General features: G+C 44.2%; 1 protein-coding gene across 2 annotated transcripts in view; it reads left to right on the top strand.

Annotated features, from left to right (window-relative positions):
* Positions 1-4,674: 4,674 nt before the first annotated feature.
* sntb1 (syntrophin, basic 1) overlaps positions 4,675-15,758 on the top strand; it is a 23,183-nt gene continuing 12,099 nt past the window's right edge. For both annotated transcript variants that reach the window (XM_030781243.1, XM_030781245.1), the window contains exons 1-2: positions 4,675-5,268; positions 12,042-12,258. In XM_030781243.1, coding sequence (XP_030637103.1) covers positions 4,749-5,268; positions 12,042-12,258 — 737 coding nt within the window. In that variant the 5' untranslated portion in view covers positions 4,675-4,748. The remainder of the gene's footprint in view (positions 5,269-12,041; positions 12,259-15,758) is intronic.

The following is a 15,758-nucleotide window of genomic DNA, read 5'->3' as shown; positions in this document are numbered from 1 at the left end:
AGACCCAAATCTGGCCCCTCACAGGGCACAAACAGGGTGGTACAGCCACAGTTTAAACTGGACCAACTGATCCAGAACAAAGTTAAACATTGTAATGTTACGCAACATTCCAACATGTTTGAAAGGTCACATTAAGGTCAAATGGAGGAACAGAATGTTTGTTGGTAAAACCTGCGTGTGTCCCTCTGTACAAAACGGCAAACATGCACACTCAGCTAATGTTCAGTAAAAGCCTTTTTCTGTGTGTGAAGCCTGAAAATCTGGCCTGGAACTCTACCTTTATTAATGACAGTTAAACACAGCACAGTCTTACAGCAGAGAAGCCTGTTTGAACGTGATGCTGACACACTGCAGAGACAATTAAAGTTAATACTGATGACTGACACAGGAAAGAACTGCATCTAAAATGAATTAAAAGCAATCCTGGCAGACTTTGGCACCGTGATCTGTCAAACCACCTAGAATGAGGTCAGTCCCCGGTCTGTTGGCGGGGTTTTTTTGGATGGCGTCTGAAGACGTTTTTTCCCAGAGTTCTGTTGGCAGTCCCGCGTCCTGAGGGAACGTGAGTCTCAGTGTGAGAAAGGGCAGTGAAGTCACTATCTCTCGTTTGTCAGGCCTCCGGTTAAGCGCAAACCAGCTGCTCAAAAAACATCTCCAACTTCACGTCTTTCTGGAGGTACTGCGGCGCTTGGATCTCTAGCCTGTAAAATTAGAGCGCTAGACCTGACTGCCTTAAACTGTAGCCTCCTGTACTGTCGTTCCCGGACACTGTTACTTGGGAAGTTGTTTGAAAAGTAAAGGTCATGACTATGCTGATCTCCACATCGGCTGGGAGGACGAACACAGTCGCAGCCTTCATCAAGAACATCTCTTCTCACCATAATCAAGAACATCTCCTCTCACCTTAATTACCACTGTCTACACTTGTTGTTTCCTGCGTTTGTTTGTTTTGTCTGGTTACACTGGGTGCATATAATTTATGGTTATTGTTGGTGCTGACTGAAACATGAAAATGAACATATGCCTTTTTTTTTTTGTATGTCATGTGATGTGGTTGTTCTGCACTCATATTACACCCTCTCTGAAATTAGATTTCATTTTCAGAGACAGGCCAAGAGAATACTACTTTTTTTTTTTTTTTTTTTTACAATAATATGATTTATTATGATAATATAATTTATTTGGTTTTTGATTTTTAGGATTACATTTCTGAAACACTTACATATTTTTGGTGAAATCTCCCTGAAGTAGATTATTGTTTTGCTCTAGCTAAAAAGAGTTTACTTTTACACCTGAGGGGGAATTTGGTCTGTTACATCAGTGGAGAAAAGGTGAGGTAATGTTCTTTTTCAGAAACACACCGAATGAAAGGTTGGAAATATAATTTCTCCTGAGGGTTTTATTCATATCTCTAATTAGCGCTGTAATTATCATCATCCACAGTCAACCTTTTCTGTATCTCACGGAATGATCTAATTAAAACAGAAAACTAGTTCTGTCCTTGGAATATTTTATTACCTCATAATCAAAATCAAACAGATTGTTTCTTTAGTTACAACAGAAATATATCAAGAAAGGGTAATTAATCTCCACAACTATCAAAGACCTCTGAGTTATGTTTGTTACCAAAATAACGCAAAGTAGCACACACAGAACTTCCCAGGGTCTGTAATTTGGATTGCATCAAGTGCCTTCAAAACCCCAATTTCTGTTTAAACGCTCTGTTCATGATTTTACATTTTTTGAACAATGACTCCTTTGTGTCCATGTAGCCTAGAGACAACGACATAAGTAACATTAAATATAAACCAGAGCCAGGGCTGAGCTGTAAATCCTTCATGCCATTGCTGTGAATTTCTCATTTTAATGCTTTAATGCTTTTAATGACCAAGCATAAACTCCGTACTAGAGGCTGATGCAGACCTGTGACCGTTTGGGGGAGGTCACTACAGGGAGACGTACGAGAGCTGGGCCAGGCTTACGGAGTAGAAAAGCGGGCAATACTGACAGTAGGGCCGACAGAATTACCATATGCCTGGACGTTTACAAAGTGAAAACTCGTTCCTAGATTCAAACGAGAAATCCTAGTGCATACAAGGTTACATATCGCCTTTGATCATGTAGGCCTAAGCGCGCGCGCGCGCGCCCACCCGCACACACATACACATACACGTGCACGCACGCACACGAAGTATTTATACAGAGAGATTAATCTATAGGACCTGTGTTTGGACATCATGATGTAGTGAGATGTTCTGTCCCTGTACAGCTGATCATCATCTAAATCAAAACTCAGAATAATCCAGTCATCACCTGGAGCGATAGAAATCTCACTCATTGTTTACGCAGCTAATTATAATTTACTACAAGTGTGAGTGCTTGGGCAGCTAAATGTGCTTTCAGATTTTAGATGGGAAAAAGTCTCGAATGAAAATAACTCTGTCTTCCAAGGCTGGAGTTCGGCCGGTCTCTTCACGAAGTATATGCGAAAGCTCTCGCTTTTCAGCACGACTTTTTCATTTCCACACTAACGAGTTGCATGCGCTTTCCTGCTGTTTCACAACAGCAACTTATTGCTCAAAAGCTGTCAAACAATTTATTAAGGAAAAATACGAAGAAATGTTCCAAAGACTTCCACTCATAAATTAAACAGTCACATTCGTGCCAGATTTCTCCCGTCTTGTAAATTACGTTTGGAATCTTACTTGTCTTAATCTCACTGAAATTTACAACTGGCGTCACTTCAACTACAACAATCTGAATACAGTTTTACTCCTCCAACTAGTGAGAGAGAGAGAGAGAGAGAGAGAGAGAGAGAGAGAGAGAGAGAGAGAGAACAAAACAGAATCGAACAGAACAGAATATCCCTGTCTTAATCATTTTGGGGACAGCAGATAGAAAAATTAGAAAAAAAAATAAGTTGAGGTCAGTATACCACTTTGTTGACATCAAGGAATAAGTAATCAAAGCCTTAGGCATTACATTAAAACAGTAATCCTGGTTGCTTTTCCCTCTCTTTTCCAGAAACTCTTTTTTTTTTTAAATATAATCCGTCGTTAATTAAACTCATGGCTGTACTTTCTTTGCTCGCTTTGAAGGTTATCAACACAACAGAGATCGTTAGTGCTTCTTGATATCTCATTTGCATTTTAAAGTCAGTCCTTTGTTTGCCTCATTAGGCCCGAGCAACGTTTATTCTAAGAATCTCAACATTAGCTTTTTACTTACTAAATACAAAAAGTGTATTTTTGTCTCTTTTTTTCCATCAACAAGTTTATCTGCAGCTATATAGTGATTGTCAGTGATTGAGAAACTAGCCCTTACAGAGACGTTGGTTGTTTTTGCTCGACATGTCTACCTTCGGAAATAATTTGCCAGAAACTATGGTAATCTAAACATTCTGATTTCTGACTCTTTCTGAATAGAAAAAAAAGGAACACAAATATATCAAGAGTAACGCAACAGTGACAGTTCAAATGAAAGTTTACATCAAGAATATGTCAGCTACATGGTGGTAAAGAATGAATATTCACGGTACGTTTACCTCACACAAATACGGCCGTTAAACAGGCTGCTTTAATGTTTTGTTTTAAGGTGGAGAGAGCTGAACCAACAGCTTTCCCCCAGTTAAAATGGGAGTTTTACCCAAAGGGATTTGTAATGAAACATTTCCCTCGGAGGACTGTCGGAGTCCCTTTACCGCAGGAAGACCGTAGCCTATAGGTATAGCTTTATTTTTAATACTAAATCCGTGAGAGCCAATCTGGTGTTAGTCAGCGTCCGGAGAGGAATATGAACGGAACCACCCTTTCGATAAATTAGACGATGAGACTGATTGGAGGAAAATGACAGACCATCACGCAAAAGACTACTGTGCTAAAATTGAATAAATATCATTACTTAAAGGTGCATCAGCCTTGGCAGTAACTCCTTGATGCAGGATGTAGACTAACCACAAGGTGGCGCAGAAGAATTCAGTCTATCAATTTTTCCATCGCCCAGGAGGTGTCTGATATTACTGGAAAAATCGGATATGCTAATACTTAGTCTTCGCACTCAGCTGGGGAACTGCATACAGTGTTACTGGCACAAAGGCGGATTCTGACTCAAACTACTGGCAATAGAGGGATATGGACAAATTTGGCGCAGCCTAAGCAAGATTTGGATAATTTGCCAACTAAGTTTAAATTTACGCCATATATTACTGATACTGTAGGCCTACTTATCCCAGGTAAAGTAGTTGTTTCTGTTCTCTATCAGCTCGAAACTTGTTTGTCGCACACGAGGAGTGTATTTTAGCGCGCGCAGCTATATGACAACCCTGTCACTTTCAATTTCACGAGCCCCCCCCAGAATCTGCTTGTGAAAAACCACAAGGATTTGACATCAAAAGCGAGGGCTTGTTTTCTTTTCAGTCTGCGGGTATGCTCGAATCTCAGTCTCAAGTGCGTACCTTTGTTCTACAAGAATTTCTGTCGTTCCAAATGACAAATGATTCTCGTCATGACAAATACCTATTCAACATGTTTCCGGACAATACGCGCCTCATACGAATAAAAATCTGATTACTTAATAGGACATCCCACCGAACGCTCCTCCCCAAAAGCACATGGGGCTCTTGGAAGGAAGAAAGAAGCTCGCCGAAAACTGAGGCGAGCCTAACTTTCTGAAAACACGCACAACTTTGGGGGGTAAAGTCCTGTGTACATTGGGCTCAAATCACATGGCATTTTAAGAATGCTTCAAAGATGGCGGTAGCAACGGTAGTTTCTTGTAACAGAGTGCAAAAAAGTGGATTTTTGGAAGTACTTGTTCGGGACCGATGGCACAAAGTGTTGGCCAGTTTGAACGATGAAGCGCTCACGTTAAGCTGTGAGGAACTGGGCGAAAATGTCAATCTGAATGGCATTACTAACGGATCTTACGGGAGCAACAGTTCCGACCCCACGAACAGTCCGAAAACTGGTGTGAGGACAGCTTTCACAGATTTACCAGAACAAGTGCCGGAGGCGATCGCGAACCGAAAAAGATGCGTCAAAGTTATAAAGCAAGAGGTGGGAGGACTCGGAATAAGCATCAAAGGTGGCAAAGAGAATAAGATGCCAATACTTATTAGCAAGATTTTCAAAGGTCTTGCTGCTGACCAAACTCAAGCCCTTTATGTTGGAGACGCGATTCTGTCAGTGAACGGGATAAATCTACGGGACGCTACGCACGACGAAGCGGTTCAAGGTCTCAAAAGGGCCGGGAGAGAGGTGACGCTTGAGGGTAAGGAGAAGATAGTTTTGGTGGGACTGGGGGTCTAAAGTTTGTATTCATTAGGGAACGTCACCTGCCCAACATCTGTATGTGTGAGCATCTTACTTACAGTTACAGGTAATAAGCTCACCTGCACTAACAGAGCTCATATACGAGATCATATAATGTCGTTGTGACCTCGTTTAACAAACCTAACAACGAGAATCATAAGGAAAACGGAACTGTCTCGAAGCCTGCATGGGGCAGGCATTCCATACCTTTACTTCCTCAAGGTGAATAGCCGCTCGTACAGTTCCAAAGGGTGTTTTCCTCTCATTATGCAATCGTGTTAAATATTTTCTGAGCGCAGCTGCCCCATACTCAAAGCAAACTATGCAAACCCGTTTCACGTATTTAAGAAGAGGGGAGATGAGAACTTTCCCATGTTGCGAAATTCTTTGTAAGATGTCTGTAGGGTTTAAACCACAGGTTACATTTGATTGTTGTGGTGACGGCTTTTACGAAACGTAGTCGTTAAAACAAGAAATGTATTTGTATGCAGTATTACATTCCAGCATCGTTTGTACGCGTTTAAGATGTTCAAGTTGACTTCTAAGTGTTACTAAAACCATTGCCTAAAACCGTTGTAATGAAATTGACAACACACAAAGCCAGTCTTTCTGACATGGAATAATCTCGGACCTCAAAGGATTACATCCTTAATAATTACTGTTATAATCCATCTAAAACGTGATCTGGGACTGAAGGTTTGTCTGAAAGATCCGTCTTTCAACTGTGTGTCAGCCTATTAACTTGGCAGACGTCTCCGTGTTAAACTAATCTGCGATCAGGTTTTCCATTTCTTCACAAATGTTTAGGTTTAGGACGTGGGTGAGGGAACGAGTACCTGATAGGATAGAAAGGGCCATTTTTGAGACATACCGTATTGTTTGGACGACGCTCAAAAAAAAAGAAAAAAAAAAGGAAACAAAATTAATCATCATTTGAACGTAACGCCCAGACCCCTCCGTTACCCAGACAATATTCACGTCACGCGAGATTTTTCATAGAACCACTAGTCAGTGAACGTGAGAGAGTGCGGAGCTTTAGATGTATGTTAAGCTGTAAAGCGGCTCTGTGGGCCTCCATAGGTGTCCAGCTCTGATGTCAAGTCATCCTATCTCTCTCTCTCTCTCTCTCTCTCATTCGTTTATTTGTGTGGCCAGGTAGCCAGAGGTATACTGAAATGCTTCCAGAGTAAAAATGTTAGATTTGAAGTTATTTGACATCAGCAGGTGGTGAGAGAGTGACTGAACCTAACTCTGTGATGGCAGTGAGGGCTCATTTGACTCAGAGTGAAACCACAGTCTACATCCACCCCTGCTCAGCCCTGTGAAACAGAGGGGACCAAAGCCTGCTCTGCCCACACGGATTTACAGAGGTTATTGAGTCACATGCTGATGACAGCCGTGTTTGTTGGCCAGTGCCTCATCTCAGCTTGCTTTGACTGGACATGACATCGCTCAGTCTTAGGGTTGGCTCCGTGTGCATCTCATCAGTCAAGTCTCTGAACTTTCTGTTTGACAAAGGAGAGGTGTGGCTACGCTGAGGATGAGTAAATTGTGGTTGTTTTTTTTGTGTGTGTGTGTGTGTGTTTTTTCCCCCAGTGTCTTTGAATCACTTACTCACTCACACACACAGTAGTCTCCCTGCTGAGTCCTCATTACGTCATCATTAGAGGGAATTTCAGAGCAGGCTACTGGTTTGGAAGTGACTCCTTGATTTGGTTAATGGGAAATAAAATTTAAATCCTTGAGCAAAGCAGCCAAGTACCTTCCCTTTTACCCTGAGACCTCAGCATCATTTAAATGACTTTGTTTTGATATTTATTTGGGTTTTTTTTTCCTTTGGGAGTAGCATACCCACTCATGTTTTTCTGGCCAAGTAGTTTCTAGACTTTCACATCTGTATGTGCGTGTGCGTGTAGGTGTGTATGTGTTTGTGTGTGAGTGAGTGAGAGAGAGAGAGAGAGAGTATGACATTGACGGAAAAAATGATGCTCTCCGTTACGTGCAGTTTGGATGGCGTCTTTGTGTTGTTTTTCGGCATCGTGGGGAGAGCAGATGGAGTGAAGAGGTTTCAGTGATGTGAAATCTACCTGCTCTCACTGTCCAACAGCAACCACATCCTCCAATCAGGAGCCTGTGAAGGAGCCCTTTGTTTCTGGCCAGTGTGGCAGATTCAGACTTCACATATCTCAAATTAGCCACTTTCCACGCGGAGGCAGAGAGCCCTTTTCCTCTTCCTGCGAAAACAAAGATTCCCATTCTCCATGAGTGAGATGAGCCGGAAGCAAATCATACTGGTTAAAGAGGACAGACAGACGGACAAAGAGCTGGTCATTATCACACCTGACCAGTAAGGCTGGTTTGTTCCGTGTGTTCGGACGCACCCAGTTCTCAGCTGAGGCCTCTGTTTTGCAGGAAATAATTGTGTACAGATTAATGGTAAACAGCCTGTGGAGATTCTTTGAGTGTAGTTGGATTTGAGGCATCTGTATTTGTAGATATGCTTAACTCAACATAAACATTTAATCATTGATTACAAGCACGCTGCTCTGGATCTGAACACTGAAAAGTGAATTATGGACCAGTCTGAGTTTGAACACTGAAAAGTGAATTATGGACCAGTCTGCAGAAAAGCCAATCATGTGTAATCATGTGTTTAATGATAACAGAACATAAAAGAAACTTTTTTGAACTGTTGTGGACTTGGTTCATATTATGGTGATGAATCCTACATGCAAAGCCAGAGGTTTTTGGAAATCAAACATCTGCTCCACTGTGTGAAATAATAAAGGAATGCTATGTGGTAGGAAGACATGAATGATCATCCCACATCTGACAAAGGCTTTAGTGGCTGTTTAATGTACGGCAGTGTTCTGTAAACAGTGATCCCATCTATTGGAGGTTAATTTGGTGACATGTATTTGTCTTAAGTACCATCATTTGATCTGGTGAAGAATATATTTTCATTCCCACATCTCGGAGTTCCTCTGTAGGAAGCCGCTAAAGGAGAAAAAAGCCCCCAAAAGCCAAAATGACTTTGTCCGTACGTTCACCGTGACAAATACTGTGTAGTCTGAGCTTTGACTAAGCAGGCTCTAGAGATATGATGAAGCGCTTGGTTTGACAGCTGGTATCTGTCAGATGGAGAAAAAGAGAGCTGTAAATGAAGATGAAAACTGAAGATGAGGGGAAAGAAGGAGGGAGGGAGGGAGGGAGAGAGAGAGAACAGAAAACATGACCTCACTCCCAAACTATTCAGCAGATGTGTGGAGCTATCCCACCGCAAACCCGACACAAGGCTGTGGAGTGGGGCCAGGATTCAGTCTCTGTCAGTCAGTCCAGACCACACAACCATCACACATCTCCAGACTGGATCCCCATCCACAGAGCTCCCACTCAAACAACTGTCCCCTCCCTGTGGGTCCGCTCGCTCTCATCGCCGTTCTCATGTTAACAGTCAACTCTGAACGATGATGTGGACACAGAACCAGGGGGAGTCTTCCCTGCCGTATACAGACATTTGCATGAGGCTTTAGACTTGTTGCGTGTTTAATAGATTTAGTTTTATGTTTAATAGATTTAGTTTGATTTCTCTGTGCAGCAGAGGAGAGCTGTCCGTTAAAGTAAACGTAGTGATATAATCTCTTAACGCACTGTTTACACAGATCTCACATCGTCTGCCGTGAGAGAGAAATATTTCACCGTGTCGAGAAGTTAACTGCGTAAGGCTGTATACTGAGCTTACACCTTTCCTAAACAGAGTCAGGCCAAATTTCCCTGACACCTCCTCAGCCAGCCGGATAAAACGCTCTCGGGCAGAAGCCCCTGAAGCACTGCCAGGGCTGGTCCAACTCTGCTCATTTGACTGGGATTCAAACAATTTGTCAAAATATTGTTTACTCACTTACACCACATGATGAGCAAGACCGGTTTCCTAATGACAACAGAGTGTTTTCCCCCAACCCCCCAAAACCTCAAACACAAACAGGCGTGTTGGACAGACACACATGCATGTCGCTTTGGGCCATCGTCATGCTAATACAGACATTCACCGGCGCAGGGGGATCAGCAGTATAACATGTTATGTCTTGCGGCCATGGAGATGACTCAGACGTTTCGGTGAAGTGTAAGGAATGGGGCTATAGCGGATGTAAAACATGAAAGAGAAGATAACATGTACTTCAGTGTGAAAGAGGAATCGAACACATTTCTAGTCCAGTGTGGTAGCAGCTGTCTGTCAGCGAGGATTAAAGGTGATGAATTGAGAAGTTACGAGGATGAATGAGTGAACATGTATTTAAACTACAATTAGATAAAAACATCTTTTTCCATCAGTGTGACAACATTCAGTGGTCTCTGTTTTTGAGGTGTGTTCTCGCAGAGTTAAAATCATGTTATAGTTTAATCGTGGCACAAACTCATGATGATACTCTTTATGTGCAAAACAAAACAAACAAAACAAAACAAAAGCCTTAATAAGAGTTTATGACAGTTGTGTGTGTGTGTGTGTGTGTGTGTGTGTGTGCGCGTGTGTGTATGTGTGCGTGCATGTGTGTGCGTGCGTGTGCGTGCGTGTTGTGTGCGTGTGCGTGTGTGCGTGTGCGTGCGTGTGCGTGCGTGTGCGTGCGTGTGTGTGCGTGCGTGTGTGTGCGTGTTGTGTGCGTGTGTGTGTGTGTGTGTGTGTGTGTGTTGTGTTTAGCCATGCTTGGCTTCCTCCTGAGAACACAGAGCCACTGAGTGTTTGCCAGGATGAGTGAGCTCCACCAGTGACTCTGTAGAATGGGACAGTTTGACTGTGAGTTTAAACACAAGGACAGAAAGTTCTGGACTCTATTTAAATGTGAGCTGATGCTCGATCCACATTTACCCGTGAACATGCTCTGATCCAGCCTGGCCAAAGAGTCATTGACCTCAAGGTTTTCGATTTGACCTTTACCTGCACAAGATAACACTTTGACAGCTAATCCTGTGTGATTAACGTAATCTTATAGTTAAATGATGCACCTCCTAAAAAAAACCCCAGCAGTTTTAGGACACTTTTGTTTGTGTGGATGGTTTAAATTAAAGGTAAAGGAAGGTGAATTAAACAGGGTTTAAGAGCATGGATTGCATGACTTAAAAATCAACCTCTGTTATTTCCTTAGCTCTCTATGGTTGTTTTGCTCTCCACCGTTACTGTGTGAAAAAAAGACAGTTACACACACTTACACACTGTCCCCCTAAACTCTCCACTGTTACTGTGTGAACAGAGGACAGTTAAAGTTTATACTTTGTCCTCCTAAACTCTCCACTGTTACTGTGTGAGCAGAGGACAGTTAAAGTTTATACGCTGTCCCCCTAAACTCTGAAGAGTTGTGCAGACATTTTAGTTCTTCGTCAGGAGCCGTGACTGTCGGTGAATGAGAAGGTCGTTTCGGGTCATTTTGATCGGTGGTGTTCCTGTGTAAACGAGAGCATGTCCTGGAGCTGTCCCGATGGAAATCTGGTGCACAAACCCTCATTTTCTCCCACACAAACCCTGCCACTGTACATGTCCGACAGGCTGGACTCAAACTGCGTGTTTACAGACCAAACTCTTTCCGTGTTTACCTTAAACCAGCTGAATCCGCTCATTTGTCTTGAGAGCTCGTGGCATAACTTCACTCACGGTTTGCTGGTGCAACCTTTTGTCAGACTTAACAGGAGTTGGAAATTGAGTTTTTAACTGCCGAGAGACTCTGTGTGTATGTAACACACGTTCATGAAAGATATTTTTGCGTCTAGTTCCTTGGGATGCTTCTTTAATCACCAAATACCGGTTTACATTTTAGAACAAATTGATATGAGCACGGTTTGGATATTGTACCTCCTCCACACTGTCCGTGTAGAAACGCGCAGACATCTGATAGTGTCTGGGTTCATTGTTGGGCTATGTCATCGGTGTGATACCCTTACCGGTTATGGAAATATGTCGTTCGTGCCACACCATGGACTGGAATCCAAGAGGAACAACAGTGATTGGTCGTCAGCATTCCAGTCTTATCTCCTGACTCTACACTGCTGCCGATCTCTTTGATCATTTTAATAGCCCTCTGTATGGCTCTAGGACAAACGCTGCTGTTTGACCAATTACGTGTTAGTTTGTTTGTGGTGGGAGTGTGTGTGTGTGTGTGTGTGTGTGTGTTATGTGTTTGTTTGTGGTGAGCATGTGGTGGTTTGCAGCCACTGGCTTTGTGTGCCAACTTCTCTCCTGCCCTCTTTTTGAGTCAGATCCTCCGTATAGAGGACAGAGGCAAACCGGCAGTGACAGTGGTAAGAGACTTGGCTGGTCTCCAGTCGGCTGAGGTAACTCACAGAGAGAGAGAGAGAGAGAGAGAGAGAGAGAGAGAGAGAGAGGTGTCACCATTAGGGTTTAATCTCGTCGTTGGAATGCCGGAACGGAAATATATGCGAGATGTATGAGGTCATAAATGATGGAGTAGAAAGTCTTACTTAAACTGTTATTTTCATCCTGGAAATATCGAAGTGGCTGTTTAGGTGGAATCCAGCAATGGCGGAAAGTTTGTCTCCTGAGAGCGCATGTGATAGGTCTGAGTCATCTCTGACCAATGAGATTCCAGGGAATCTTAACCGAACCACGCCATGTGTCGCTAGTTTGTGTCTTTTACCCCAGAAGTTTGACGTCACATGGGGATATAAAGTGGACTCACTCCTGACCTTGTGTATTTTTTGTGTCTTTTTTTGGGGGGTTTTCAGTGAAGTACATGCGGGAAGCCACGCCCTACGTAAAGAAGGGCTCGCCCGTGTCAGAGATCGGGTGGGAGACCCCGCCTCCCGAGTCTCCTCGCCTCGGCAGCCCCACGTCGGACGTCGCCGTCTCCCCCTCAGTTTCCCTCCAGGGCGACCGGAGACACATCCCCCTCAAAATGTGCTACGTCAGCCGGAGTTTGGCCCACCCTGACCCGGAGAACAGGTAAAACCCCCAAGCTCTGGCCCACGGGAATTCGCCCGGGTCGGTCGCTTTGGTCGTTTGTGATTCTTGTGGTGTAACTTTCCCAGAGACTTCAGAGTAGTTTAAAAAGTGATTATGAACTCAATAAACTGTAATTTAAATGAAGTCTCCACAGAGCTAATGGAAATATGAGAGAGCTGCCTCAGCTCAATCCCCTTTCACTTTGAGACTAATTGATTGTGTTAACTTTGTCTTTCGTGATCCTCAGAAAAGACAGCTTAGACAGTGATCAGAGAAGTTTTAGTCAGGGGCTTTGTAGGTCTGTGTCAATATTAGCAGTAGGGGGCTAATTATTCTGAAATCTCGGGTATTAACTGGAACTATGAAGGCTCCATATTAACACTGAACGCATTACAAACAGTCACTCTGTCTTTTTCTCTTTCTCTTCACTGCGTTAAACATGTTTGAAGTCCAAGCAGGAACGGCGGGTCTCTTTCAGGACGGCTCAGCCGTCAGCTCTGCTCACCAGATGGAGACGACAACTCCACAGAATGCACAAACAATGACGTCAGAGTTTGGCAGCGCTCCAAAAGGCCGATCCGGTCGCGGCCTTAACCGTAAAACGCTGCTCGCTCCCCCCCCGCGGGGAGCGCACGCTCCACATCACTAAGCAATGACTTTGACGGGGGAGGCAGAGGTGTGACAGACGTTTTGGATACTGTAAACAGTTTGTCAAGAGCTGTGCTCCGCGTATGAGCGATGTCACGGTGGCTTTTTCTCGTTGTTATCTGATATGGGGCGGCGTGGTCGGTCTGTCTCTCTCACTCTGCTCCACTTTCATAACCAGAGGGGAGAAAAAAAAAGGAATGTGGTGGTTTTGTTAGATTAACCATAACATGTACAGGAAGTGTGTGATGAGGTGATAGACCACATTTAACTCGTTTTAATGACTGTGCGTTTGGGTTACTTTTCCCCTCAGTCCTGTTTACATACTCCCCTGCTCTTTCTCTCTGCTCTGCATTTAAACTCAGAACACTGTCTTTGCCACCTCGTTGAGGAGCACTCGTACGCTGCAGTCTTATTTTTAGGGAACCCACTGAGGGCAAATATCCGCCCCCGCTGCTTGTTCTTGGTCTGCATTGTGTCCTTTTCTGGATATGTTTTTTTTTCCTCATTGGAGGTGTTTTAAAACAAATTACGCTTTCAGTAAAAGGCTAAGGTTTCCTTGCTTTTTATTCTGCGTGGGGGGGGGGTAAACCGACGACACAAGATCATCCCTAGCGATTGTTTTTGCCTGTGTGATGCTGGGTGCTATATGAAAAGCACTCCTTAGTTTCAATAGACAAAGCAGGTCAGAAGGCTCTCGCTCTCCGGCGGGTTTCTGGTTGATTTGACTATGGCTTCCACGGGCTGAGGCAGAGAGAATGCAGATCTCTTCAGAGCAGGTTGTGTGCGGGGGGAGACATTCATCTCCCGTTCAGGCAGCTGGGTCGCTGACACTCATCTGTCCTGGTCCTGTTTTCAATTTTCACCTCCGACAGTACGTCCATCATCGCTGCGTTTCTGCGAGCTCGCCGTCGCCGTCCCGTCCTCAGACCGCCCCCCCCTCCTGACAGGATTAAAGAGGACTCCTCCAAAATCCCGACCCAGTGCCCACCTGGGATAAAAATAGCCAGAGTAACCCCCCTCTCCCGCCCCGGATTCCCCTGGCCCTGAACCCCCCACCCGGTTGCCTTGACGTCGCGGCTGATGTTTCGCAGTGGAAATTTAAACAGCTGTCCTGTGGGAGAGATGTGTGCACTGGCCAGGCTCCTTTCTCTCTGACAGATTTACTACCGAACAATTCATCTCGCATCCCGTGTCTGTGTTACGCTGCTTGGTTTGACAGCGTGGCGTGCTTCGACCCGTGCCAAATTTAGAAACCCTCTTTTTTTTTTTTTTTGTCTGGTTTTTGTGCTCGTGAAATCTGGATTGTTTCTGAAAGGAGTGAGATTTTCAACGTTTTTGGTTTCTAAGACTCAAACATTTCAAACACTGTGGGAGAATTACTCCACATCTTGTCATCTCGGCACTTTTTTAAACATATACAAAATATTCATCATCTCCTCTCAGCAGATCTTCCCCACGCGATTCTGCCTAGAATAACTCCAGTCTTTAAATATGAGGCGCTTTCGTCATATATACCATATTCTGGTTATGAGATGGCCCCATTCCCTACTAATGATTTTAATGGATTGAAAACAAACTCAGTCCCATGACCACAGAAGGCTCTGGGGGATTCAGCACTATGGTATGGTTTCCATATCCGGAAACTGCCCCCCCCCCCGTCCGCTGAACCTGAACCTCCCAGTTGCTGGACCGACTGACCTTAAAGTCGGTGGATAAACTCCCTGGGCCTCTTCCAGAAAGTTCTCTTTCTCGTAAGACTAAAGCAAACAGTTTGGTGCCATAGGACATCTGGCTTCGGCGGGCGTTTTAAGGAGTCGATGTTTCGTCAGAGACTGGCTCTATTTTTAGCGGTGGGGAGCACCTGGTATTGTTAGGATCAGACTCCCACTACAGAAGATGGATGAGCTGCAGATTTATCTGTGTAATCGCCTGGCTTTTACGATCCGCGTTCAAGCCAAACGAAAATAAGGTTGGCGTGATGTTTCCAGCTTGGCGCATTTTCTGCTTTGACCTGAAGAACATGTCCAGATTTTCCATTTTTCTCCACTGAGGGTTTAATAGAGGAGATGTGATGTCACCAGGGAATGAGAGTTGAGAGGTCATGTGTGGTACGGTGAGCAGAGCTATAGTTATGTCAGAGAGCTGTCAATCAAACCGCTGGCCCAGCCTTAAGCAACCATATTGCAGAGAGCTGTTCATGTCTCGTGTTCCAAAGCATCCATTTGATACTGGCAGAGGGAATGAAAACGTGGGCAGACGCCTGATTGTTGAGCAGAAGGATGCAGCACAAGGGCAGACGCCTGATTGGTCAGCAGAAGGATGCAGCACATGGGCAGACGTCTGATTGGTCAGCAGAAGGATGCAGCACATGGGCAGACATCTGATTGGTCAGCAGAAGGATGCAGCAGATCAGTTTCTAACCTGTGGCCACCACCCTGAATATTTTTGTTTTGGTTCAGCACCGTTCCACCTGACATCTGTCTTTGGTCAATCTGACTCTGTATTCACTGAACTGATCTGTCAATGCTGTCTGAACTGATCCGGGTCTGTATGAACTGAGCTGATCTGTTACTGCTGTCTGAACTGATCTGGGTCTGTATAAACTGAGCTGATCTGTTACTGCTGTCTGAACTGATCTGGTCTGTATTAAGGGAACTGATCTGTATTAACTAGCTGATCTGTCACCGTTGGGGTAAGATGCAGAGGTCTTTCTCGGGACCTTATAATGAGAAACATTCCTGAACCGTTTGCTGTTCCCAGACAGATTCATCAACCTCATAACCTCCCATCTGAGAGTGAGAGAGAGAGAACTCAGTTTGGGTTTTTATATGTGTAACGTTTCTGTGATCCAG

This window comes from Chanos chanos, chromosome 8 (assembly GCF_902362185.1).
Source record: "Chanos chanos chromosome 8, fChaCha1.1, whole genome shotgun sequence".
In the NCBI taxonomy this organism is placed as follows: Eukaryota; Metazoa; Chordata; class Actinopteri; order Gonorynchiformes; family Chanidae; genus Chanos; species Chanos chanos.
Note: the sequence above shows the minus strand (reverse complement) of the source record. Positions and strands in the feature narration are given on the sequence as shown.